The sequence below is a fragment of the Nerophis lumbriciformis genome, linkage group LG12, assembly GCF_033978685.3.
Source record: "Nerophis lumbriciformis linkage group LG12, RoL_Nlum_v2.1, whole genome shotgun sequence".
Classification (NCBI taxonomy): Eukaryota; Metazoa; Chordata; class Actinopteri; order Syngnathiformes; family Syngnathidae; genus Nerophis; species Nerophis lumbriciformis.
This window is the reverse complement of record NC_084559.2, coordinates 20,830,230-20,858,145: the sequence shown is the minus strand read 5'-3', so window position 1 is coordinate 20,858,145 and position 27,916 is coordinate 20,830,230. Positions and strand designations below refer to the sequence as shown.

At 39.0% G+C, this 27,916-nt stretch overlaps 1 protein-coding gene across 16 annotated transcripts in view; it reads right to left on the bottom strand.

Annotated features, from left to right (window-relative positions):
* Positions 1-27,916, bottom strand: part of rimbp2b (RIMS binding protein 2b) — a 276,812-nt gene that overhangs the window by 64,683 nt on the left and 184,213 nt on the right. For 14 of the 16 annotated variants that reach the window (XM_061986076.1, XM_061986078.1, XM_061986082.1 and 11 more), the window contains 3 exons: positions 19,895-20,017; positions 9,569-9,673; positions 231-281 (listed from right to left, as the gene is read on the bottom strand). In XM_061986076.1, coding sequence (XP_061842060.1) covers positions 231-281; positions 9,569-9,673; positions 19,895-20,017 — 279 coding nt within the window. The remainder of the gene's footprint in view (positions 1-230; positions 282-9,568; positions 9,674-19,894; positions 20,018-27,916) is intronic. The other 2 variants (XM_061986070.2, XM_061986077.2) reach the window with 1 other exon arrangement.

Genomic DNA, 27,916 nt, shown 5'->3' with positions numbered 1-27,916 from the left:
AGCAACAACACCAATGCAGTAAAAAGAGATGTAAAAAAAAACAACATTATCACTCATGCTCATTTTCATTGAAAACACCATTAAAACATTACCCTCAACTGTTCACACCCAGAACCACAAATGACCTGCTTACACACCTCTATTTAGTAGTGTATTACTTGTATGTTATATTGCAATATTACATGAAATCGACACATGCAAAGCCCCGCCCCCTCAGTACAGACGCTCACCTCTAACAGATGAACCGCGCCTTCATGTTCCTTTTTAGCCACAACCTGAGCCTGGGAAACACAGATGCAGTGCTTCAGATCAGGATGACTTCATTCAAAACATTTTCATCACTATGATTAGTCTAAAAGGGGGAATTGCACCTTTTTTGGAACATTGCCGATCATGAGCCACAAGAACAAGAAAAGAAACGAAAACATGTACTTTCCTTTTCTGTGCATTTTAAATATTAAACAACTGCTAGTAAGAGGCGGCTAACAATGCAGGTAATTTATCCCGCCTATAAAGCACTCTTAAAAAACCTCAAACACCCTTTTTAAATAACATATTTTTCGGACTATAAGTCGCAGTTTTTTTTCATAGTTTGGCCGGGGGCGCGACTTATACTCAGGAGCGACTTATGTGTGAAATTATTAACACATTATCGTAAAATATCAAATAATATTATTTAGCTCATTCACGTAAGAGACTAGACGTATAAGATTTCATGGGATTTAGCGATTAGGAGTGACAGATTGTTTGGTAAACGTATAGCATGTTCTATATTGTTTCAAAAAACAATACAAAAAACATTGTTTTTTTTGTTTTTTAAATAATCTATGTTTTTAAAAAGGAGCTTTACGAACCTCTAACCTGTTTTGAAAAAGTTTCATTGTAATTGTTTAATCATACCAAATAATACTGGTTTTGGGGCGGTATAGCTCAGTTGGTAGAACGGCCGTGCCAGCAACTTGAGGGTTCCAGGTTCGATCCCCGCTTCCGCCATCCTAGTCACTGCCGTCGTGTCCTTGGGCAAGACACTTTACCCACCTGCTCCCAGTACCACCCACACTGGTTTAAATGTAACTTAGATATTGGGTTTCACTATGTAAAAGCGCTATATAAATATATTTCACTTCCCTTCACTAATACATTGTGAGAATCGGTTTGAATGGACAATCGTCACCCCAGAAATCGGATTGAATCGTCAGGCACAAAAAGATTCCCATCCCGAGTAGCTTGGTCACTATGCAGGTCACGCCATCCAATTTGAACCTTGTTGGCAGTTTTTGGCAGTTTTTCGAGGGATTTATTGGTGGAATAGATTAGTCCCATTACCTGATGTGTTGACCACCTTGTACTAGCAGTTTTTTTTTTACTATTTAAATTCCCAGAAAATTAGAAAGTCATGTATTATAATCACACATGGATGGTGGGCAAAACTCCAAAAATAAGTGCAGTACCCCTTCAAGAAACACATTGGACACAGTTTCTCCATCTCTGCAGCTGATTGATCAAATGGTTACTTCACATTTTCACAAAGGATTATTGGGAGCAGACTGAAAAGAAGCAAATCTACGGTGCGTAACATTTTTGAGAAGAAAATAAGTTCCAACGAGGACTTTTCACAATTCCCATTTAACTCTACAGGCAAACACACCCAAGACAAGATGAACAGTCTATGAAATAGACGCAGATGTTTGTGCAATCACATTGAACGGCTTCAGCTGAGGATGGTGTGGAAGCGCCAACACGTGAATGGAATGAAATGAAGATGTCATCATTTGTGACAGATATTGATTATAGTCAGGGCCGTAACTAGGATTTGACAAATACAGAGGTCAAAAAATTAGTTGTCCACTTTGATGGGTATTCCAGCACCATATCAACACAATGAATTTGGCATATCAAGATGCTGATTAAACAGCGTGATTGTTGCACAGGTGTGCCTTAGGCTGCCCACTGTCATAACGTGGAGTTTTACGCGGCTTACTGCAAGGATTGTTCTCCCGGGATGCAATCGGACTATACTGGACAAGGCTTGAAGGTAGGAACATTATTTAAAGGGGAACATTATCACAATTTCAGAAGGGTTAAAACCATTAAAAATCAGTTCCCAGTGGCTTATTTTATTTTTCGACGTTTTTTTTTTTAATTTTACCCATCACGCAATATCCCTAAAAAAAGCTTCAAAGTGCCTGATTTTAACCATCGTTATATACACCCGTCCATTTTCCTGTGACATCACACAGTGATGCCGATACAAACAAACATGGCGGATAGAACAGCAAGGTATAGCGACATTAGCTCGGATTCAGACTCGGATTTCCGTTTCAATACAGCTTACGCATGTATTGAAACGGATGGTTGTAGTGTGGAGGCAGGTAGCGAAAACGAAATTGAAGAAGAAACTGAAGCTATTGAGCCATATCGGATTGAACCGTATGCAAGCGAAACCGACGAAAACGACACGACAGCCAGCGACACGGGAGAAAGCGAGGACGAATTCGGCGATCGCCTTCTAACCAACGATTGGTATGTGTTTGTTTGGCATTAAAGGAAACTAACAACTATGAACTAGGTTTACAGCATATGAAATACATTTGGCAACAACATGCACTTTGAGAGTGCAGACAGCCCATTTCAGGCGCGCTAAGAACATATATTTTTCCACGATTTCAGCACTCAGGTTAACCATACCTAAATAGACACAAAATATTGCATTACACAAGACTACCCGAATGTACTCGAATGATTGAAAAAAATAAATGTTTTTAAGCTAAATTATTGGTAAACACAGTTTATGTATAATAATTTACGTACAACCGCGAGTAATGAATAAAGTTTTCATCAATTAATATATTCTGTAGACATACCCTCATCCGCGCTCTTTTCCTGAAAGCTGATCTGTCCAGTTTTGGAGTTGATGTCAGCAGACCAGGGAAGCTAGGGTCGATATTCTTCTCTTGATCATCTTCGGTGGCATAAAAGACGGTGTGAGCCAAGAGATCCAGGGGGTTTAGCTCGCTCGTCTGCGGGAACAAACTGCCACCATTGCTTGCCGTGCTACCGAGGTCCTTTGTCCCTGAATAGCTCACATACTCCGGCAGATTCAATGGGGGTCTGGCGGCAGATTTCTTTGACTTTATCGTTGGAAATGCATCTGCTTTGAGTGTCGCAGGATATCCACACATTCTTGCCATCTCTGTCGTAGCATTGCTTTCGTCGGTAAAGTGTGCGGAACAAACGACTGACCATTTCATCGGCTTTCCGCACACCCTCGTATTTTGAACAAATTTCGTCCAATTTCTTGCCACTTTCGCATCTTTGGGCCACTGGTGCAACTTGAATCCGTCCCTGTTCGTGTTGTTACACCCTCCGACAACACACCGACGAAAGTGAGAAAATGGCGGATTGCTTCCCGATGTGACGTCACGTTGTGACGTCATCGCTCCGAGAGCGAATAATAGAAAGGCGTTTAATTCGCCAAAATTCACCCATTTAGAGTTCGGAAATCGTTTAAAAAAATATATGGTCTTTTTTCTGCAACATCAAGGTATATATTGACGCTTACATAGGTCTGGTGATAATGTTCCCTTTTAATTATTCAAACTCAAAGTACTACAAAAAGCGCTCAAGGCGAAAGACACAGCTTAACGCAGGAAACCAAAAGCTAAGACTTAGCATAAACTATGGACATGAACCATGAAAATAAAAACATGAAAAAAACTCACTAAACTGTGGCTTGAAACAAATAGCAAGAACTATGGACGTGAAACAAAAAGACTTACTGGGACACGGCATGAATCGAACAGCATGAACTGTGGCGTGGAAAGTCAAAACAGAGCAATGTCGCCAGGACGACTAACTGGCAAAAAAGGCTTAAATAATAGTCTCTGATTAGAGCAGGTGCGTGAGTCAAACACATGAGACAGGTGAAACTAATCAGTCGTCATGGAAACTAAAACAAACAAGGGAGTGCAAACAGGAACTAATGGAGTCTTAAACCGAAAATAACAAAAAACATGATCCAGACCACAGATCATGACACCCACGATAAAATGCCAGTCTGAAATATGCAGTTTTGGCACACGCCGCAATGCCGCAGATATGGCAAGTTTTGAGACGGAGTGCAGTTGGCATGTTGACTGCAGGAAAATGTCCACCAGAGCTGTTGCCCGTGAATTGAATGTTCATTTTTCTACCATAAGTCGCCTCCAAAGGCGTTTCAGACAATTGGCAGTACATCCAACCGGCCTCACAACCACATACCACGCACGCCAGTCCAGGACCGCCGCATCCATCAGGTGTATACGACAAAAGTGTTTTAGTTCCTGGCAATATCCAGCAACTCCGCATTGAAGAGGAGTGGACCAACATTCCAGAGGCCACAATCAACAATCTGATCAACTCTATGTGATGTGTGAACTGTGTGAGACAATTAGTGGTCACACCCGATATTGACTGCTTTTCTCACCCCCAAAAAAGCAATACTGCTTATTTCAGAATGGCCTTTTATTGTGGGCAGACTAAGGCACACCTGTGCAATAATCACACTGTTTAATCAGCATCTTGATATGCCACACCTGTGAGGTGTGATGGATTATCTTGGCACATAAGAAATGCTCACTAACACAGATTTGGACAGATTTGTGAAAAATATTTGAGAGGGATAGATATTTTGTGTATATAGTAAAAGCTTTAGATCTTTGAGTTCGACTGATGAAAAATGGGAGCTAAAACTAGTGTTGTGTTTATATTTGTGTTCAGTATATGTAGCAACTTGTAATTTTAAGAGTATTCATTTTTATCAATAAAGAAAGATAATCCTAAATCTAGATTATGTAATAATAATTTGCTTAAATTTAGTCTCATAAAAGTACATTTTATCTCAATTTGTGAATATAATAAGAATCTAAACCAATCTAACAATAATCGACTCTATTACAATAAAATATGGTTTAATCTTACCTTGTAATAGGGACATGTTACTTAAATCCAGCTTTGTGTTAAGAACAACTTGCTTAAACTTAGACCTGAATTCTTATTTTTGGACTCATTATATTCTTAAAGTCACAAGAAAAATAAATATAGTTTTAGAAATTCTAGTCAAGCAAAGTTTGCTAACCTTTGGCAGTTTTTTTTCACTTGAAAAAGATCAAGTTTTTTTATGAAAATAATTTGAGCTTGTTTTGTATATAGCTGTTTTTGCAGTGTGTTATAATAACAATATTAGTAAAAAAAAAAAAAACGAATATGAAGAGATTTTATATTTCAATGGGCAATTCAAAGTGCTTTACGGAGGCATACAATTCAAAGAAGGTGACTGAAAGGTTAAATAAAATATGGAATACAAATAAAATAATCATGAATTAATATAATTTGCTTTGTTACCTATAACACAAAGCTAAGATAGTGGTGTTTTTCTAGATATTAAGCACATATTGACCTACATAGTCCTTTAATGTTCCTGTATTCTTCAATTTTTATGTTTGTGGCCCTGTCTGTAAAAAGTTTGAACACCCCAGTTTTAAATGTATTCACCGCTCTAGTTTTCCAATGTAGGTTATCAACAGCAATAAACGTCAATCTCTCTCAGAAAGCATTAAAAAGTGTGAAGAGTGTGGGAAGGAAGGGATTTTTTTTTTTTTTTTTAAACCACGTAACATCAAATTAGTGTTGTCCCGATACCAATATTTTGGTACCAGAACCTAAATGTATTTCGATACTTTTCGATACTTTTTTATAAATAAAGGGGACCACGAAAAATTGCATTATTGGCTTTATTTTACCAAAAAAATATTACAGTATATTAAACATTTGTTTCTTATTGCAAGTTTGTCCTTAAATAAAATAGTGAACATACAAGACAACTTGTCTTTTAGTAGTAAGTAAACAAACAAAGGCTCCTAATTTAGTCTGCTGACGTATGCAGTAACATATTGTGTCATTTATCATTCTATTATTTTGTCAACATTATTAAGGACAAGTGGTAGAAAATGAATTATTAATCTACTTGTTAATTTACTGTTAATATCTTCTTACTTTCTCTTTTAACATGTTCTATCTACACTTCTGTTAACATTTAATAATCACTTATTCTTTTGTTGTTTGACACTTTACATTACTTTTGGATGATACCCCACATTTGGGCATCAATCCGATACCAAGTAGTTACAGGATCATACATTGGTCATATTCAAAGTCTTCATGGGTCCAGGGACATTTTTTCTGAGTTTATAAACATAATATAAACTTAAAAAAAACAAAAGAAGATTTCGTGATGCTAAAAATTGTTGATGTAATCATAGTAGTATCGACTCGATACGCTCCTGTACTTGATATCATTACAGTGGATGTTAGGTGTAGATCCACCAATGGCGTTTGTTTACATTTTGACGCCGGTGACTACGGTGTGTAGTGAAGCATGTTTAGCTATTCCTCGTCCTGCAGGGATGATACTTGTAAGAAACTTACTTTATTTGTCGCCATGGAGGCGAGGATTAGTGATTTAGAAGTAGCTAAAACACTGCCGACTGTGGATGGACTTTAGCCGCTAACTAGCTAGCCATGTCTTAAAGCACCTCTTCCTGAGGGCGTTTCAGTGTTATAACTTCACCTTTATCGTTAGTTTTTAGACCAAAATGCGTCCGTTCTCCCTTTTCTGTCTACACACTGTGTCTGCTTGTAAGTACTCCGTGATTGTGCGCTGCCGGACATGCTCGTCTGCTCGTAAACCAGCAATTTTACGACTTTTCAGAGGCGGTATAGTACCGAATATGATTCATTAGTATCGCGGTACTCATCATCGGCGGTCACTCGAACGAGTATGACGATCCTCCTGGTAGGGGTGTATCCCTTTATGGAGGATGCCTGTGCGTGACTTAGTTTAACGTGGGGAGACTGGTGCACAGACAGTCACCACACGATCTGTGACAGAAATCGGGTCAGGGTCCAGTGGCATGGAGTCCAAGACGACTGGGAACCCTTTTCTGCTGCAGCCTTCTTCCGCCATCGCAGCCGTTGTGGTAGTTCTTAAATCTACCGTCTTCCGCCTGCTCCGTCGTTGAGGTCTTCACCGTATCCCTGGCTAGGGGGCAGTCAGGTACTAGACCTTTGCCAAGGGCCACCTGGGGTAACAGTAGTAACACTGCAAAAACTGAACTAAGTAAGATTAAATATCTCAAATAAGGGTGATATTTGCTTATTTTCTGTCTGATAAGATAATTCTTCTCACTAAGCAGATTTTATATTAGAGTGTTTTACTTGTTTTAAGGGTTTTGGTCCTAAATGATCTCAGTAAGATATTACAGCTTGTTGCTGAGATTTGATGACCTATATTGAGTAAAACATGCTTGAAACTAGAATATCAACTGTTGCAAAGCTGTGTCATCAACACTCACAAGTATAAAACTACTTTTTTAAAGTAATAATTTCTTATTTCAAGCATGAAAAAAAAAATCATGATTTCGACAAAATTGTGTCTCATAATTAAAACAGATGACAGCCAAATGAACTTTGCTGTTTTATTTTCAATGAAACAATAGAAAATATGTACTCATATAGTAGTACAGTTGGCACAGTACAGTAAACTGACAGTTTATATTTAAACATTTAACATTTCCAACAAATTTGAACAGAAATAGTTCATGCACATTCAGATAAATTCTTCAAAATTACAATTTAAATTTTTTTGCCGGGGGCCGGGCTGTATATATGCGCACTAATTGACTGAAAGAGCACGCACTTGGCGTGATGATGTCATGTTATCGATGGAAAAATGCATTTTTAGACAATATGATTTGCCTGAGCGGCGAGGAGACCCCGAGAGTAACAAGTGGTTGCCTTGTTGCCTTTCCATTAAGAACAATAAATTAGTTTTTAGTATAAGTTTGCTGGTTTCAAGAAATGTAATGCCGAGCGCATATCATTATGTCAAGATAATGGCACTGGCATTTACTTAATTTAAGAATATTTTTCAACATATTGAGCAAAAAGGTATCTTTTTTTTCTACCAAGAAAAGTGCACTTGTTATTAATGAGAATATACTTATTTTAAAATATTTTGGGTTCATTGAGGTTAGCTAATTTTATCTGTTTTAGAAAGTCTTGACAAGCCAAATTTTATTGTTCTATTGGCAGATAATTTAGCTTAGTTCAAATAAAATACCCCTCTTTTTTTTTTTTTTTTGTCTTATTTTTGAACACTGACTTTTTGCAGTGAAACCTCCTAGTGCCCCAAGACCCCCTTAGAGGAGCCTACACTGCTGGATGCACTTTAACGTCATGGCCAGGACACAAAAATATTGCGGTACTACCGTATTTTTTGGAGTATAAGTCGCACCGGAGTATAAGTCGCACCGGCCGAAAATGCATAATAAAGAAGGAAAAAAAAACATATATGTCGCACTGGAGTATAAGTCGCATTTTTGGGGGAAATTTATTTGATAAAACCCAACACCAAGAATAGACATTTGAAAGGCAATTTAAAATAAATAAAGAATAGTGAACAACAGACTGAATAAGTGTACGTTATACGAGGCATAAGTAACCAACTGAGAACGTGCCTGGTATGTTAACGTAACATATTATGGTAAGAGTCATTCAAATAACTATAACATATAGAACATGCTATACGTTTACCAAACAATCTGTCACTCCTAATCGCTAAATCCCACGAAATCTTATACGTCTAGTCTCTTACGTGAATGAGCTAAATAATATTATTTGGATATTTTACGGTAATGTGTTAATAATTTCACACATAAGTCGCTCCTGAGTATAAGACGCACCCATGGCCAAACTATTAAAAAACTGCAACTTATAGTCTGAAAAATAAGGTATACTAATACCGGTATAACGTACAACTCTACATCGAATAAATGTGGCAGAAAAAAAACAAAACGTATTTTTCCGACTATAAGTCGCAGTTTTTTTCATAGTTTGGCCGGGCTCCAGTGCGACATATATATGTTTTTTTCCTTTTTTATTATGCATTTTCGGCAGGTGCGACTTATACTCCGGTGCGACTTATACTTACTACGGTAATTCAAAAAGATGAACATCTGTTGAGAGAAAACATGCACGCATCCGTCGACTTAGCACTTTCATAAATCTACTTTGCTGGCAATTAATTACGGGGAATGCGGAACATCGGAAGGCAGATAAAGCAGTAATGAGCTTCTGCTAACGAGAGGAAAAAGCCGCCTGTGAGTGGTCGACTGCGAAGCCAGAGCGACGCGACAATTCCTATCACGTTCACACTATCAACAATCTCGGCCTTTGCCTGACTCGCTTTGACACTAAAGCCAGCACAGAAAAGAAAAGGCCAAGCACCAAAACGGCCTTCGGAACAGGCATCATAACCACTTTGCAACGTGGGTGCTGGTTTGTGGAGAAGGTGGGTGGTGTGAGGGGACGGTGGCTCAAGTAGGGCCAGGGATGACATTTCGGGAGAGACGCCGACTGCCTCGACCGACACTGAACTGGAACGTATCGCCATCGCTTGTTCAACCAAATCAACCAATGCTGACTCAGCAAACAACACCACCTCTTTAAGGGTCAACCTGACGTATCTTACCTTCTGGAGCAGGTCAATCTCCTGCTGCTTTGCATTGAGTACAGCCAAGGCCTGCTCATGCTCCAACTCCAGCTGCTGCCTCCGCTCCGCAGCCTCGCGCATATGCTGGTCCGCAAAGGGAAGAGAGGTTGGAGAACCCGGGGGGGGAAGGAAGGGGTTTGGGGAGGGCATAAAGATGGCTAATGTTAGTGTTGCCAAGATCCAAGGCAAAGTGCATCTCAAGTCTTTCACCACGCATTCCACTCGTGCGCAGAGAATGTACTGATCCGGTTACAGAGCAACATCAACTACTGCACTGCAAAAACTGAAATATAAGTAAGATGAAATATCTCAAATAAGGGTGATATTTGCTTATTTTCTGTCTGATAAGATCATTCTTCTCACTAAGCAGATTTTGTGTTAGAGTGTTTTACTTGTTTTAATTGTTTTGGTCCTAAATGATCTCAGTAAGATATTACAGCTTGTTGCTGAGATGTTATGACCTATATTGAGTAAAACATGCTTGAAACTAGAATATCAACTGTTGCAAAGCTGTGTCATCAACATTCACATGTATAAAACTGCTTTTTCAAAGTAAAAATGTCTTATTTCAAGCATGAAATAAAAAAACAAAACATGACTTTGACACAATTGGGTCTCATAATTAAACTGACAGTTAATATTTAAACATTTAACATGTGACATTTCAAAACAATTTTGAACAGAAATATTTTGAACAGACAAATTCTTCAAAATTACAATAAAAAAAAAAAATAAATAAATAAATTTAAAAAATAAAAATAAAATATATATATATATACAGGTAAAAGCCAGTAAATTAGAATATTTTGAAAAACTTGATTTATTTCAGTAATTGCATTCAAAAGGTGTAACTTGTACATTATATTTATTCATTGCACACAGACTGATGCATTCAAATGTTTATTTCATTTAATTTTGATGATTCGAAGTGGCAACAAATGAAAATCCAAAATTCCGTGTGTCACAAAATTAGAATATTACTTAAGGCTAATACAAAAAAGGCATTTTTAGAAATGTTGGCCAACTGAAAAGTATGAAAATGAAAAATATGAGCATGTACAATACTCAATACTTGGTTGGAGCTCCTTTTGCCTCAATTACTGCGTTAATGCGGCGTGGCATGGAGTCGATGAGTTTCTGGCACTGCTCAGGTGTTATGAGAGCCCAGGTTGCTCTGATAGTGGCCTTCAACTCTTCTGCGTTTTTGGGTCTGGCATTCTGCATCTTCCTTTTCACAATACCCCACAGATTTTCTATGGGGCTAAGGTCAGGGGAGTTGGCGGGCCAATTTAGAACAGAAATACCATGGTCCGTAAACCAGGCACGGGTAGATTTTGCGCTGTGTGCAGGCGCCAAGTCCTGTTGGAACTTGAAATCTCCATCTCCATAGAGCAGGTCAGCAGCAGGAAGCATGAAGTGCTCTAAAACTTGCTGGTAGACGGCTGCGTTGACCCTGGATCTCAGGAAACAGAGTGGACCGACACCAGCAGATGACATGGCACCCCAAACCATCACCCAACCATGCAAATTTTGCATTTCCTTTGGAAATCGAGGTCCCAGAGTCTGGAGGAAGACAGGAGAGGCACAGGATCCACGTTGCCTGAAGTCTAGTGTAAAGTTTCCACCATCAGTGATGGTTTGGGGTGCCATGTCATCTGCTGGTGTCGGTCCACTCTGTTTCCTGAGATCCAGGGTCAACGCAGCCGTCTACCAGCAAGTTTTAGAGCACTTCATGCTTCCTGCTGCTGACCTGCTCTATGGAGATGGAGATTTCAAGTTCCAACAGGACTTGGCGCCTGCACACAGCGCAAAATCTACCCGTGCCTGGTTTACAGACCATGGTATTTCTGTTCTAAATTGGCCCGCCAACTCCCCTGACCTTAGCCCCATAGAAAATCTGTGGGGTATTGTGAAAAGGAAGATGCAGAATGCCAGACCCAAAAACGCAGAAGAGTTGAAGGCCACTATCAGAGAAACCTGGGCTCTCATAACACCTGAGCAGTGCCAGAAACTCATCGACTCCATGCCACGCCGCATTAACGCAGTAATTGAGGCAAAAGGAGCTCCAACCAAGTATTGAGTTTTGTACATGCTCATATTTTTCATTTTCATACTTTTCAGTTGGCCAACATTTCTAAAAATCCCTTTTTTGTATTAGCCTTACGTAATATTCAAATTTTGTGACATACGGAATTTTGGATTTTCATTTGTTGCCACTTCAAATCATCAAAATTAAATGAAATAAACATTTGAATGCATCAGTCTGTGTGCAATGAATAAATATAATGTACAAGTTACACCTTTTGAATGCAATTACTGAAATAACTCAAGTTTTTCAAAATATTCTAATTTACTGGCTTTTACCTGTATATACTATATTCCTTGCTCACTATTTGACTGATAGAGCACGCACTTGGCGCGATGATGTCATGTTATCGATGGAAAAATGCATTTTTCGACAATAGGATTTGCCTGAGCGTTGCCATTTTGCCTTTCCATTAAGAAAAATAAAATAGTTTTTAGTGCAAGTTTGCTGGTTTCAAGAAATGTAATGCCGAGCGCATATCATTATGTCAAGATAATGGCACTAGCATTTACTTAATTTAAGAATATTTTTCAACATATTGAGCAAAGAGGTCTAATTTTTTTTTCTACCAAAAAAAGTGCACTTGTTGTTAGTGAGAATATACTTATTTTAAGGTATTTTGGGGTTCATTGAGGTTAGCTAATTTTACTTGTTTTGGAAAGTCTTGACAAGCCGAATTTTCTTGTTCTAATGGCAGATAATTTTGCTTAGTTCAAGTAAAATACCCCTCATTTTTGTATTTTTTTTTTCTTGTTTTTGACCACTGACTTTTTGCAGTGTGGGCAATTATTTTCACTCAGGGGCCAAATTTAGAGAAAACAATGTGTCTGGGGGCCGGTGTATCTATTTTTTGGAACACTAATACAACACCTCACAATAATGTCTGATTGAATGCTAAACACGTTATGACAGACCGCCCTAAAAGACGGAATGGAATTAAAAAATTTTTTTTACTGAATGAGACACCTAGAATGCTAATGAAAATAAAGAATGTGGGATTCACAATATTAACTATGAACGATAAAACACTGAATATTGACAACATACTGTATGAACACCACACTCCCTTCGATCGACATATTTTACAATCAAGCGAAACGCGACAAAAATGCAACAAACAGGAAAATATGAACGTGAAAAAACAAAAACAAAAACAAAAACACCTCCAATCTGATATATCTCTAAGCTTTAGAACTTTGTTGTAAAAATCTCAGTCCGTGTCTGACCCTGACACCCGTATTTCAGGCTGGCCGCTGTGGAAACGCTCCCCACCCACACTGCTTGGTGCCTCGTCTGAGCTGCTGTGACGTAGATTACCATAGTAACTAATTAGATTACCAAAGTAACTGTAGAAGTTGCTTCCTAGCACACGTCACCGAAGCCAGGCGTGCAGTTTTTAACAAAGTTTTAATGCTCAACAATGAATCAAAAAGTATTTTCAGAAGTCCGTGACTTTTCAGTCCTTCTCTCCTCCCCTGCTCTCGGCCGCTTACTGTTAAAGACAACAGATGATTAGATTAACACGTACCACCTGTGAAATCTAATCACCTATCGGCTGTGTCTCGCCGTCAGCACATGCCCCGCCCCCATCCGATGGTGCTCGTCCTCAGCACCATAGACAGAGGCGGTGACTTTGCCCAGGTGTGATGTATACAGTATGTTCCTTACTGCTTACTTGACATAATATACCAAAAAAAACAAACAATTGGCTCCTCTGCCACATCACCAACGCAGGAACATGATGAAAAAATAACCGGCACCTATATCCAGTAATAAAAAACACGGGACAAATCTTGAGGGCTCAACGTGTACTTTTGTTTTGAAGTGAATTAATTAACTCATACCATGTGTTGCTTATGGTGAAGATTTACATCCAACTTGGAGAAGGCAAACCACCAAGTTTAATTAAATAGTGGTATTTCAGTTTGAGCACATAAATAGATAAGGCCCCTTAATTTGATATTCGCAGGTGGATTAGAGGAAAAAAGGCTTTAATTTGCATCCCCTTATGTGGGATCTGAACCGAGGATGTCGTTGTGGCTTGTGCAGCCCTTTGAGACACTTGTAAATTTAGGGATATATAAATAAACATTGATTGATGAAACATTGAATTGGGACTGCAAAGGTGATAACCATATCCTTGAGAAGAGACTACCTGTCGAGCATAACGCCAACATTTGAGTGATGACTTAAAGCACTTGTTTTCCGGACACTTACATGGTCAGGTTGTGCTATCCTGACTTACCACACACCCAGACTGAGACAGAAGGAATATATAACTGATGGTTTGGCTTCTCCGGGTTAGGAGTTCTTCATTTTTTAACCGGAGTTCCTTCCGGTACTAATGACTAATGACTAATGACACTCGCTTGTAATAAAGTTAGGTTCAGTAAAGCGTCTCCGATGTCTCTTTTTGATCCAGCCGCACTGCCCTGTCATCCCTCTGTCCGGACGAGGACGACAAGACCAGAAATACACATCAGTTTCTAAATACGGGTTGATTCCGTTTTTCCAAGGGACGGTTGGCAACCCTTCTCTTATGGTCAGGACCAGTTTGTAAACCACGAGTGTGAATGCTGCCAGGGACACAATTAAAGAGGCTGTTTGCAGTATTTACACGGATGCTTCCAGGGCGCTAACTTTCCAATGTAAATCAGTCGTTATATCCCGCCGTCTTCCGGCTTCAATGACGTAACAACGCACGGGCATTAGCTTTGGGTGTTGTTAGCTAAAAATAGCGGTTTGGAAAGTTAGCATTAGCTAACATTCAATGTATATTGTGTCTTAACAACAACATGACTGCAAATTGTTTGTTACTTCTCCTGGACTGTTCTTGTATGTGTGCACGCACTCTCTGCGCGTACGTGTTGGCGAGACAGGGTCAGTGACCGCTGGAAACACCAATCATTTTCTCCGGGCGGTAAAACGAATTGTTACACAAAAGTACACTGCAAAAACTAAAATCTAAGTAAAATTAAATATCTCAGATAAGGCTGATATTTGCTTATTTTCTGTCTGATAAGATAATTCTTCTCACTAAGCAGATTTTATGTTAGAGTGTTTTACTTGTTTTAAGGCTTTCGGTCCTAAATGATCTCAGTAAGATATTACAGCTTGTAGCTGAGATTTGATGACCTATATTGAGTAAAACATGCTTCAAAGTAGAATATCAAGTGTTGCAAAGCTGTGTCATCAACACTCACAAGTATAAAACTACTTTTTTAAAGTAATAATTTCTTATTTCAGGCATGAAAAAAAAAATCATCACTTTGACACAATTGTGTCTCGGAATTAAAACAGATGACAGCCAAACGGACTTTGCTGTTTTATTTTCAATGAAACAATAGAACATACGTACTCATATAGTAGTACAGTTGTTATTAGTGAGAATATACTTATTTTGAGGTATTTTTGGGTTCATTGAGGTTAGCTAATTTTACTTGTTTTGGAAAGTCTTGACAAGCCAAATTTCTTGTTCTTGGCAGATAACTTTGCTTGGTTCAAATAAAATACCCCTAATTTTTGTATATCTTTGGGGGGTTTTTGAACACTGACTTTTTGCAGTGTAGTTCCTTCTTACAAAAAGGGCTGCAAAAAAAACAAAAAAACGATCCACATCCAAATTGTGATTCCTATTCATTCTGATTTTAAAATGATTCATAATTTTTTTTTAAAACGATTTTTAATAATCAATTTTTTAATACGCCGCTGGCTTCGCTGGGCCTGAGCTAATAATTTCTTATTTCAAGCATGTAAAAAAAAAATCATGACTTTGACACAATTGTGTCTCCTAATTAAAAACAGATGACAGCCAAATGGACTTTGCTGTTTTATTTTCAATGAAACAATAGAAAACGCGTACTCATATAGTAGTACAGTTGGCACAGTACAGTAAACTGACAGTTAATATTTAAACATTTAACATGTGACATTTCTAACAATTTTGAACAGAGATAGTTCATACACATTCAGATAAATTCTTCAAAACTACAATTAAAAAAATTTTGGCCGGGGCCAGGGCTGTATATATGCGCGCTATTTGACTGAAAGAGCACGCATTTGGCACGATGATGTCATGTTATCGATGGAAAAATGCAATATGATGTGCCTAAGCGGCTAGGAGACCCGAGAGTAACAAGCGGTTGCCTTGTTGCCTTTCCATTAAGAACAATACATTAGTTTTTAGTATAAGTTTGCTGGTTTCAAGACATGTAATGCCGAGCGCATATCATTAGTGAGAATATACTTATTTTAAGTATTTTTGGGTTCATTGAAGTTAGCTAATTTTACTTGTTTTGGAAAGTCTTGACAAGCCAAATTTTCGTGTTCTATTGGCAGATATTTTGCTTAGTTCAAATAAAATACCCCTAATTGTGTTTTTGTTTTTTGTTGTTTTTTAACACTTTTTGTGAGAAAAATATAGTAGGTTTTACCACATATATTTTCTGTCAAACCACTAATGGGAACATAAGCTAGTCTTTGAAAAATGTCACTTTGAGCAAGTTGCAAACAGCCCTTTTAAGCATTAGTGTAAGTTTGGAACAAACATATTTTTTGTCGCATGCAGTTGAGGTAGAATCAATTGCTCTGTGACTGGAAATCAGTCCAGGTTATGTTTGCCTTTCAAGTCCAGGGGTCTCTGCAACCCTGAACATGCTAACCAGAATGGAAAGTGGACGGATAGATATTTTGATGCATGGATACCTCTGCAGTCACACAATTTGTTTTTCAATGCACGGCAGAATTAAATGTGCAGCATTCTCACATGTACTGTTGGCCACAGCAAACTTGTGACAACAGCCAAGTGATAACAAGCAGAAATCAGGGAAAAAAAGAGCTATATTTGCTGCCCCCTTTAGGTGGCAAAATGCCTCTCAGGAGTCTCATTACAGGGAGTAATAGTCGCATCCTCAGTACTTAGTCAAGTTACATGAAAAGGGTGAGCAAATTCCACAGTGTGCCTACTTGTTGTTATGAACCGTTGCCCGGATCATGTTCTGTTTAGTTTTGGACTCCCTCAGTTCCTGTTTTGTGCACCCCTGGGTTCGTTTTCTGTTACCATGGGTGCTCACCTGCTGCCAGGCACTAATCAGAGTACTATTTATTCACGTTGCTCGCCACACACTGTCTGGCTTCCTACACTGCAAAATCTGAAATCTAAGTAAGATGAAATATCTCAAATAAGGGTGATATTTGCTTATTTTCTGTCTGATAAGATCATTCTTCTCACTAAGCAGATTTTATGTCTGAGTGTTTTACTTGTTTTAAGTGTTTTGGTCCTAAATGATCTCAGTAAGATATTACAGCTTGTTGCTGAGATTTGATGACCTATATTGAGTAAAACATGCTTGAAACTAGAATATCAACTGTTGCAAAGCTGTGTCATCAACACTCACAAGTATAAAACTACTTTTTTAAAGTAATAATTTCTTATTTCAAGCATGAAAAAAAAAATCATGACTTTGACACAATTGTGTCTCATAATTAAAACAGATGACAGCCAAATGGACTTTTATTATTTATTTAAACATTTAACATGTGACATTTCTAACAATTTTGAACAGAAATAGTTCTTGCACATTCAGATAAATTCTTCAAAATTACAATAAAAAAAAAAAAAAAGTATATATGCGCACTAATTGACTGAAATAGCACGCACTTGGCGCGATGATGTCATGTTATCAATGGAAAAATGCATTTTTAGACCATATGATGTGCCTAAGCGGCTAGGAGACCCCCGAGAGTAACAAGCATTTGCCTTGTTGCCTTTCCATTAAGAACAATAAATTAGTTTTTAGTAGGGATGTCCGATAATGGCTTTTTGCCTAATATTCCAATTTTGTCCAACTCTTAATTACCGATACCAATATCAACCGATACCAATATATATAGTCGTGGAATTAACACAATATTATGCCTAATTTGGACAACCAGTTATGGTGAAGATAAGGTCCTTTTAAAAAATAAAAATAAAATAAAATAAGATAAATAAATTAAAAACATTTTCTTGAATAAAAAAAAAAGTAAAATAATATAAAAACATTACATAGAAACTAGTAATTAATGAAAATGAGTAAAATGAACTGTTAAAGGTTAGTACTATTAGTGGACCAGCAGCACGCACAATCATGTGTGCTTACGGACTGTATCCCTTGCAGACTGTATTGATATATATTGATATATAATGTAGGAACCAGAATATTAATAACAGAAAGAAACAACCCTTTTGTGTGAATGAGTGTAAATGGGGGAGGGAAGTTTTTTTGGGTTGGTGTACTTATTGTAAGTGTATCTTGTGTTTTTTATGTTGATTTAATAAAAAACAAAACCTAAAAAAACCCAAAAACGATACCGATAATTTACGCTATTACATTTTAAAACATTTATCGGCCGATAATATCGGCAGGCTAGTTTTTAGTATAAGTTTGCTGGTTTCAAGAAATGTAATGCAGAGCGCATATCATTATGTCAAGATAATGGCACTAGCATTTACTTAATTTAAGAATATTTTTCAACATATTGAGCAAAGAGGTCTAATTTATTTTTCTTCCAAAAAAAGCGCACTTGTTATTAGTGAGAATATACTTATTTTAAGGTATTTTGGGGTTCATTGAGGTTAGCTAATTTTACTTGTTTTGGAAAGTCTTGACAAGCCGAATTTTCTTGTTCTAATGGCAGATAATTTTGCTTAGTTCAAGTAAAATACCCCTCATTTTTGTATTTTTTTTTCTTGTTTTTGACCACTGACTTTTTGCAGTGTGGGCAATTATTTTCACTCGGGGGCCAAATTTAGAGAAAACAATGTGTCTGGGGGCCGGTGTATCTATTTTTTGGAACACTAATACAACACCTCACAATAATGTCTGATTGAATGCTAAACACATATTTTTCAACATACTGAGCAAAAATGTCTCTTTTTTTTCTGCCAAAAAAAGTGCACTTGTTATTAGTGAGAATATACTTTTTAAATAAAGTTGATTTGATTTGATTTGATTTGATTTGATTTTTTAAGGTATTTTTGGGTTCATTGACGTTAGTTAATTTTACTTGTTTTGGAAAGTCTTGACAAGCCACATTTTCTCGTTCTACTGGCAGATAATTTTGCTTAGTTCAAATAAAATACCCCAAATTTTCTCTTGTTTTTGAACACTGACTTTTTGCAGTGTAGTTTGCCACACGCAACAGTTAATGACAGTATTTTGATTCCTTTTGTACGCTAGCTGCCACGCTAGGCTCTTTTTTGTATGCTAGCTCCCACGCTAGCCCCCTTAGCTTTGCCTCCCGTGCTATGAGCACACTTTTGTTTTTTTCCTGCCTGATTTATTGCTAAAATAAATCATTTCCTACCTTCACGCTGTGTCCGGAGTCCGTCTGCATCTTGGGAGAAAGACCCCCGCATCACAATGCGACCCGATCGTTACAGTAACCAATCGGCACCCATTGGAAGCCAGACAGTGTGTGGTGAGCAACGTGAATAAATAGCACTCTTATTAGTGCCTGGCAGCAGGTGAGCATCCCAGACACTAAACAGAGGCAGCTGCAACCAATCGGCACCCATGGTAACAGAAAACGAACCCGGGGGTGCACAAAACAGGAACTGATTGAGTCAGCCAAAACCAAACAGAACATGATCCGGGCAACCGATCATAACACTTGTGCCTCATCCAAAAACTCCAACATAAAATGGTGTTCAATATGCCCGTGTCATCCATTCATATCCCAGAGTGAACGTTTGTGGCAGCAAAGTGAAAGGAGCCAATGTTCGTGCCAGTGGAAGCTCAAGGGTAATATGTGTTGGTGGATATGTGTGGGGACAGGATCATCATAGCGATCTCACAATTCCGCTCCACCTCATGCATCAATCACAGTCCGCAAAGTGGAGGGCTAGGTGAGCGTTTGTATGTTTGTCTGTAAGCATCCCACCGACAAAACTGCGGTGGACAAAACAGCACTGCTTTCTTGGGACGGACATAGCAGCGATACCTGGGGTAGAGGCAATTAAGGAAGGGCGAGGAAACATAAAATATCGAAATAGGAGGGTCAAGCTCCGAGCTTCTAATCGCTCACTGCTCCTGGTCAGAACCTTCCCGCACGGCACTGGAAGGCAACAGACACGTCAGGGACATTAGACTGGTGAATGGGAACACAACCAACAGAAGGAGGCAGCGAAGGTCCTGGGGGAAGATGTACTTGTGCACACGTGAAGCTGCCGTACTCACCTTGAGCACCTGCTCTAGGTTCTCCAGTTTGCCTTGGAGCTGGTTCCTCTCCCACTGAGCTAAATCTCTCTCCTGCGTCACAGCACCAAGCGTATCTTTGAGTTGGGCATACTCAGTCTTCACCTGTGCACACAGAACAAGCAAAGGGTCTAGATCAGTGGTTCTTAACCTGGGTTCGATCGAATCCTAGGGGTTCGGTGAGTCGGGCTCAGGGGTTCGGCGGGGGTCAAAACACACCCGACTCATCGAGTAAATTAAAACTTCTCCCTATCGGCGTATTACGGATACGGCAACAGCAGAAGTCAGACTGATTTGCAGGTGTGTAATTTGTTGTGAGTTTATGCACTGTGTTGGTTTTGTTCTTTGAACAAGGTGATGTTCATGCATGGTTCATTTTGTGCTCCTGTAAAAAAACATGGTAACACTTTAGTATGGGGAACATATTCACCATTAATTAGTTGCTTATTAACATGCAAATTAGTAACATATTGGCTCTTAACTAGTCATTATTAAGTACTTATTAATGTCTTAGTCAGCATGGACTTATTATAACCCTAACCCTGGCCCTAACCCCATACTTGCCAACCCTCCCGGATTTTCCGGGAGACTCCCGAAATTCAGCGCCACTCCCGAAAACCTCCCGGGACAAATTTTCTCCCGAAAATCTCTCGAAATTCAGACAGACCTGAGTGACGTGTCGACAGCCTGTTTTCAAGTCCGCTTTCCCACAATATAAACAGCATGCCTGCCCAATCACGTTATAACTGTAGAATGATCGAGGGCGAGTTCTTAGTTTCTTATGTGGGTTTATTGTTAGGCAGTTTCATTAACGTCCTCCCAGCGCGGCAACAACAGCAGTCACGTTTTCGTCTACCGTAAAGCAGTTGGTCTGCCGTAAACAGCAATGTTGTGACACTCTTAAACAGGACAATACTGCCATCTACTGTACATGCATATGTGACAATAACATCTACGGCTTTTAGAGAGTGCAGTGCACAACTGCGCACACAACAAGGAGACGAAGCAGAATGCATCATCAGAGAGGGTGTTCAGCATGGTTAGAAAAATAGTGACAGAGAATAGAACAAGGATGGACAATTCAACCCTTAACTCAACAATGAGTAGATGAGTGTTATGTGTGTGTATATGCGTAAATAAATGAACACTGAAATTCAAGTGTTTCTCTTATTTATATATATATATATATATATATATATATATATATATATATATATATATATATATATATATATATATATGACTTTCAGTGAATTCTAGCTATATATATATATATATATATATATATATATATATGTATATATATATAGCTAGAATTCACTGAAAGTCAAGTATTTCTTATATATATATATATATATATATATATATATATATATATATATGAAATACTTGACTTGGTGAATTCTAGCTGTAAATATACTCCTCCCCTCTTAACCACCACCACCCCCCCCCCCCCCCCCCCCCACCTCCCGAAATTGGAGGTCTCAAGGTTGGCAAGTATGCCTAACCCTCTAACCCTAACCCTAACCAAATAACTCTAAATTAAGTCTTTGTTACTTAGAATATGTTCCCCATACTAAAGTGTTACCAAAAACATATAACTTTGTCTTGAATTTGAAAAAAAAAAACATTTTATTTTTCACTAAAGAAGGGTTCGGTGAATGCGCATATGAAACTGGTGGGGTTCGGTACCTCCAACAAGGTTAAGAACCACTGGTCTATTATGTGTGTATTTGTATGTACAATATATTTGACTCCCAGTATGTGCAGGAGCCACAGTACGGCCCAAGCCACCCAGAGAGCCCAACCCAAAACAGCAAGTGTGGTGCCCAGGGAACAAGGGACCACCGGCCCCACGCGGCCAGGCCGGCCAGCGACAGGAACCCCGGAGCCCGGCCCACCGTGCCTCCTGGAAGAGCCCGCAGAAGGCCGTAGACGGACGCGCCCGGCAGAGGACAAGGCACAGGAGAAGCAGGGGACAGCCAGCCCCCAAGCCAGCGAGAGACCACACCCCACACGGGCAGAAAGGCGATACGCCCCGCCCGAGGGGCCCAGAGACTCCGTGTGCACAGATTTTCCTCCATGCGACCCCTGAGCTAAAATGAGTTTGACACCCCTGCTCTAAAGCCCACCCAAGTTTCATTTCTATAATGTCTCTCCAGAAAAAAAAAACACTGTAATAAAAATGTTTGCTGAAATGTGTGCAGAGCTCTTCCTCTTGTGAGATTCTAGAATATGAAGTATGTGTCTCTCCTTTTAAGAACACCAAAGGGCAACAAGGTACATTGATTCTCAGAGCAGCCATGAATAACTAATTGGTCCAAGAAGTTGGCAAAGTCAAACAAGCACAAGCTGGCGCTGAGTGTTGCCTCCACACAAAACTGTCTGACCAACATGCGCACTGTTGTGGGATTGAATCGTAAATATACCTAATAAATTCCAGTTCCCCCTGATGGGTGTAGTCACATGAATCCACAAACAGTAAAAGGTTGCTTCGCTATCTGGGTATGGAATCAGGGGCTAATACACTATATTGCCAAAAGTAATTGGCCACCTGCCTTGACTCACATATGACCTTGAAGTGCCATCCCATTCCTAACCCATTGGGTTCAAGATGATGTCGGTCCACCTTTTGTAGCTATTCCAGCTTCAACTCTTCTGGGACGGCTGTCCACAAGGTTGCGTAGTGTGTTTATAGGAAGATGAAGGTGTTCTTTCATGTATGGTAATCAACAGAAGGATGTTGTTCTGGCCCAAAGACTTCAGAGCGGAGAGAAGACAGGATCTGCCCAATTTCCAGACGACCTCTTTTTGAAGTATTTTACAAACTCTTTTTGAACTATTTTATGGACCTCTTTTTGCAGTATTTTACGAACTCTCTTTGAACTATTTTATGGAACTCTTTTTGAACTATTTTACAACCTCTTCTTTTTAACTATTCTGTGACCAAAAGCAACGCTGTTTACAACCCACTTCCCTCTGGAAGTGGAAGCGGTGGTCGGAGAAAGTCAAATAAAGAAGGAACGCAATCTTTTGGCAGAGCGTGCTGGAGACTGTACAAGAGTACAGTGTGTGCAGGTGTGTCTCCTCAATTGAGTCCAAATTGAATTCTGTGTCTGTTTAATTCTTTGCCTCTTGTCTTGTTTAATAGATGTCATCAGTGTTTGAACCTGACACTTGCTTTGTGCACTGGTGCACAGTCATGTTGGAAGAGGAAGGGCCCCGCTCCAAACTGTTCCTTCAAGGTTGGGAGCATGGAATTGTCCAAAATGTTTTGGTATCCTGGATAATTCAATGGTCCCTTTGCTGGACCTAAGGGGCCAAGCCCAACTCCTGAAAAAACAACCCCACACCATAATTCCTCCTCCACCAAATTTCACACTCGGCATAATGCAGTCCGAAATGTACCGTTTTCCTGGCAACCTCCAAACCCAGACTCGTCCATCAGATTGCCTGATGGAAAAGCAAGATTCATCACTCCAGAGAACGCGTCTCCACTGCTCTAGAGTCTAGTGGCGACGTGCTTTACACCACTGCATCCGACTCTTTGGTGATGTATGGCTTAGATCAGTGGTTCTCAAATGGGGGTACTTGTACCCCTGGGGGTACTTGAAGGAATGCCAAGGGGTACGTGAGATTTTTTTTAAATATTCTAAAAATAGCAACAATTCAAAAATCCTTTATAAATATATTTATTGAATAATACTTCAACAAAATATGAATGTAAGTTCATAAACTCAGTGAAGCACAAGCTCAGGTTTCTCACTAAAATGTCTGTCAAAAAGAACTGTGAAAAGAAATGCAACAATGCAATATTCAGTGTTGACAGCTAGATTGTTTGTGGACATGTTCCATAAATATTGATCTTAAAGATTTCTTTTTTTGTGAAGAAATGTTTAGAATTAAGTTCATGAATCCAGATGGATCTCTATTACAATCCCCAAAGAGGGCACTTTAAGTTGATGATTACTTCTATGTGTAGAAATCTTTATTAGGGACCGAGTCCCTTTGGGACAGAGGACCCTATTGAATTTTTAGCATTTTATTATTATACCGCCGCCTCTTTGAACTGTAACTTGACCCTCTTAACATGCTTCAAAACTCACCAAATTGGACACACACATCAGGACTGGTGAAAATTGTGATCTAATCAAAAAACCAAACCCCAAAACTTAAAATTGCGCTCTAGCGCCCCCTAGGAAGAAAACACAGACAAAACTGCCTGTAACTCCCAGTAGGAATGTCGTAGAGATATGAAACAAAAACCTCTATGGAGGTCTCACTTATACCTATATTTCATACACTGACAATTTCCGTCAAAAATAAACAGGAAGTTTGCAATTCCCCCTTCAAAACAAAAGTTGTGTAAAAAAAGTCACCTTTTTTCCAACATTATCTCCTCTGAGCGTGTTTGTCGTGTCGGCTTCAAATTACCACAGGAGAGAGATTGAACCCTTTTGATTAAAAGTTGATGAAAGAGTTTTAATTACTGCTCCGGTAGTTATTTGTATGTCTTTTTTTCCAAATAGTTCAAGAAAAACCACTACAAATGAGCAATACTTTTCACTGTTATACAATTTAATAAATCAGAAACTGATGACATAGTGCTTCTTTATCTCTTTTTTTTCCAACCAAAAATGCTTTGCTCTGATTAGGGGGTACTTGAATTAAAAAAATGTTCACAGGGGGTACATCACTGAAAAAAGGTTGAGAACCACTGGCTTAGATCATAATCGCCAACCTTGAGACCTCCGAATTCGGGAGATTGTGGGCGGGGCGGGCCGGGGGGCGGTATTAAGGGGGGAGGAGTATATTTATAGCTAGGAAGAGTTTATTTACACATACACACACATAACACTCCTCTCTACTCATTGTTGTACTTGAAAGTGCAATGCTTTGCAGCCAGTAGCACAGCCTTTGAAGGAGCATAGGTATGGGCAGCATCTGTGAAATTTAATTTGCAGGAAAGGAGTGAGTTTAGGGTTGAATTGTCCATCCTCGTTCTATTCTCTGTCACTATCTTTTTTTGGACATTACTACTTGCCGTAGTTTTGAAGCAATGCATGATGGGAATCTGGATGTTGTGTGTCAGTGTATTAACGTGCCGGCTGGAATAAACACACGCTGAGAAATAGCTCCGTGCCTGCCTACTTTATGGGTTATAGATAAACCTATGGATTACGGAGACATATATCATTGTCTCCTTCTTGTTGTGTGTGCAGTTGCGCACTGAGCTCCAAAAGCCGTAGATGTTATAACGTGACTGGGCCGGCACGCTGTTTATATGGAGGAAAAGTGGACGTGACGACAGGCTGTCCTCACTCAGGTCCGGCTGGAAATCGGGAGAAATTCGGGAGAATGGTTGTCCCGGGAGATTTTCAAGAGAGGAACTGAAATTCGGGAGTCTCCCGGAAAATTCGGGAGGGTTGGCAAGTATGGCTTAGATGCAGCTGCTCGGCCATGGAAACCCATTCCATGAAGCTCTCTGCGTACTGTACGTGGGCTAATTGGAAGGTCACATGAAGTTTGGAGCTCTGTAGCAACTGACTGTGCAGAAAGTCTTTGCACTATGCGCTTCAGCATCCGCTGACCCCTCTATGTCAGTTTACGTGGCCTACCACTCCGTGGCTGAGTTGCTGTTGTTCCCAAACTCTTCCATTTTCTCATTATAAAGCCGACAGTTGACTTTGGAATATTTAGGAGCGAGGAAATTTCACGGACTGGATTTGGTGCACAGGTGGCATCCTATGACAGTTCCAGTTCATTCTTTCACAAATGTTTGTAGAAACAGTCTCCATGCCCAAGTGCTTGATTTTATACACCTGTGGCCGGGACAAGTGATTAGGACACCTGATTCTGATCATTTGGATGGTTGGCCAAATACTTTTGTCAATATAGTGTACATGCTAAGGTAGCTGCCTCTGTGCCGATAGGACGATAACAACACACATCCCACCTTTTCTTCGACCCCAAAAGCTTCTTCTTGCCAATAAACTCCCTCATGTAATTTGTTTATGTCCCGAGAGAGTCATCTTTTTCCTTGACACATCAGGTAGGTGGATGTTCAGGTGGTAGGGATGAAAAGAGGATTGATGTGTTTTGTTGCATCAGCAGAGTCTCACTGCTCTTCTATTTCATTAAGCAACCATTTTAATGCAAACAAGACGTACAAACACATTTACATAAATTCCACACATCGGCCACTGAGCGGGAAAAAACATGTTGACGTTAAATTGTTAATACTCTATATCAGGGGTGTCAAACGTACGGCCCGAGGGCCGGATCAGTTTTATCCGGCCCGGATAAAAATTAATCTAAAATTTTTGAATGAAATAAACTGCTGTTCTAAATGTGTCCACTGGGTGTCGCAATAGCAATTATTTGTATGATAATAATAATAATAATAATAATAATAATAATAATAATAATAATAATAGATTTTATTTGTAAAAAGCACTTCACATTGAGTAAACAACCTTAAAGTGCTACAGTGTATTAAAAAAAATAAAAATAAAAAGATAATAAAAAATAAATACAAACAAAAACTCGAACAGCCAAATAGCTAAAACTAGTATGCATATATCTAAAAAAAAGGCTTTTTTAAAAAAGAAGGGTTTTTAAGCCTTTTTTAAAAGCATCCACAGTCTGTGGAGCCCTCAGGTGGTCAGGGAGAGCGTTCCACAGACTGGGAGCGGTATCCTTGTAGATGATGCTACATATGTACAAAATAAACCACATGACGTTAGTACATCAGTCGAGGAAAATGATCAAACTGCATAAATAACATCCTGTAATTTGATATAATTGTTTTATCATGATCGATTTAAAATCAACACTTATGAGTTGACTGATGAACATTATTACATAATTTATTCAGAAAATATAAATAACGACAAATCAAGTATATATACTATTAACCGCAACATGTAAGTGTAAAAATACAACAACATTATCCCCGTAACACCCCTTGTTGTAAAATTACAACGTTACCTTTAACCATCCTAAAAATTTTTTTTTATAATTATTTATTTATTTTTAATACATTTACATAGTCATTGGGTCCTATTGTTCAGTCTCACAAAGCCATTGGATCGTACATTTGCTTATAAGTCACGCCTTCTGGCCATGAACTCACACAACCTCTCATGTTTTCCTTCGAACAACATCTATTTGTTTCATTGGACTGGATTCATCAGATTCAAGTAGGTGAAATGTCTTTTATATTTTTTTGGTTGTTATTACCATGTCTAGAGCATGTACATATATGTAGTTATTGTGGAACAGATGCATCAAATTTCATTTAGAGCTTGTTATATAATTGTTGCAATTATACAACACTGGGTGAATGTGGTAGTAATAGCTGGCTTGTTGCAGTGGGCTCAAACAGGTTGTATTCTCTCCACTACATCACTGTTTGAAGTATTTTTCTCTATACATGGATAGTATACATTCTACCCTTGTGTTGTGTTCTGGTCAAATTTGACTGATTTAAAAGTTTTATCTCTAAAAAATTTAGTTAATTGATCAGCCTGACCTAAAATCCATGACTTTGTCCACAAAGAGGATATCAACAGACAATTCAGTTCTGGGGAAAGGAATGTTCCTGAATGTGTGGATGTAATAGGGGTATGCATGTTTTCCTTTTAGTATGATAATTAGAGCCATTAAAGGCCTACTGAAACCCACTACTACCGACCACGCAGTCTGATAGTTTATATATCAATGATGAAATCTTAACATTGCAACACATGGGGCCGGGTTAGCTTACTAAAGTGCAATTTTAAATTTCGCGCAAAATATCCTGCTGAAAACGTCTCGGTATGATGACGTCAGCGCGTGACGTCACAGATTGTAGAGGACATTTTGGGACAGCATGGTGGCCAGCTATTAAGTCGTCTGTTTTCATCGCAAAATTCCACAGTATTCTGGACATCTGTGTTGGTGAATCTTTTGCAATTTGTTCAATGAACAATGGAGACAACAAAGAAGAAAGCTGTAGGTGGG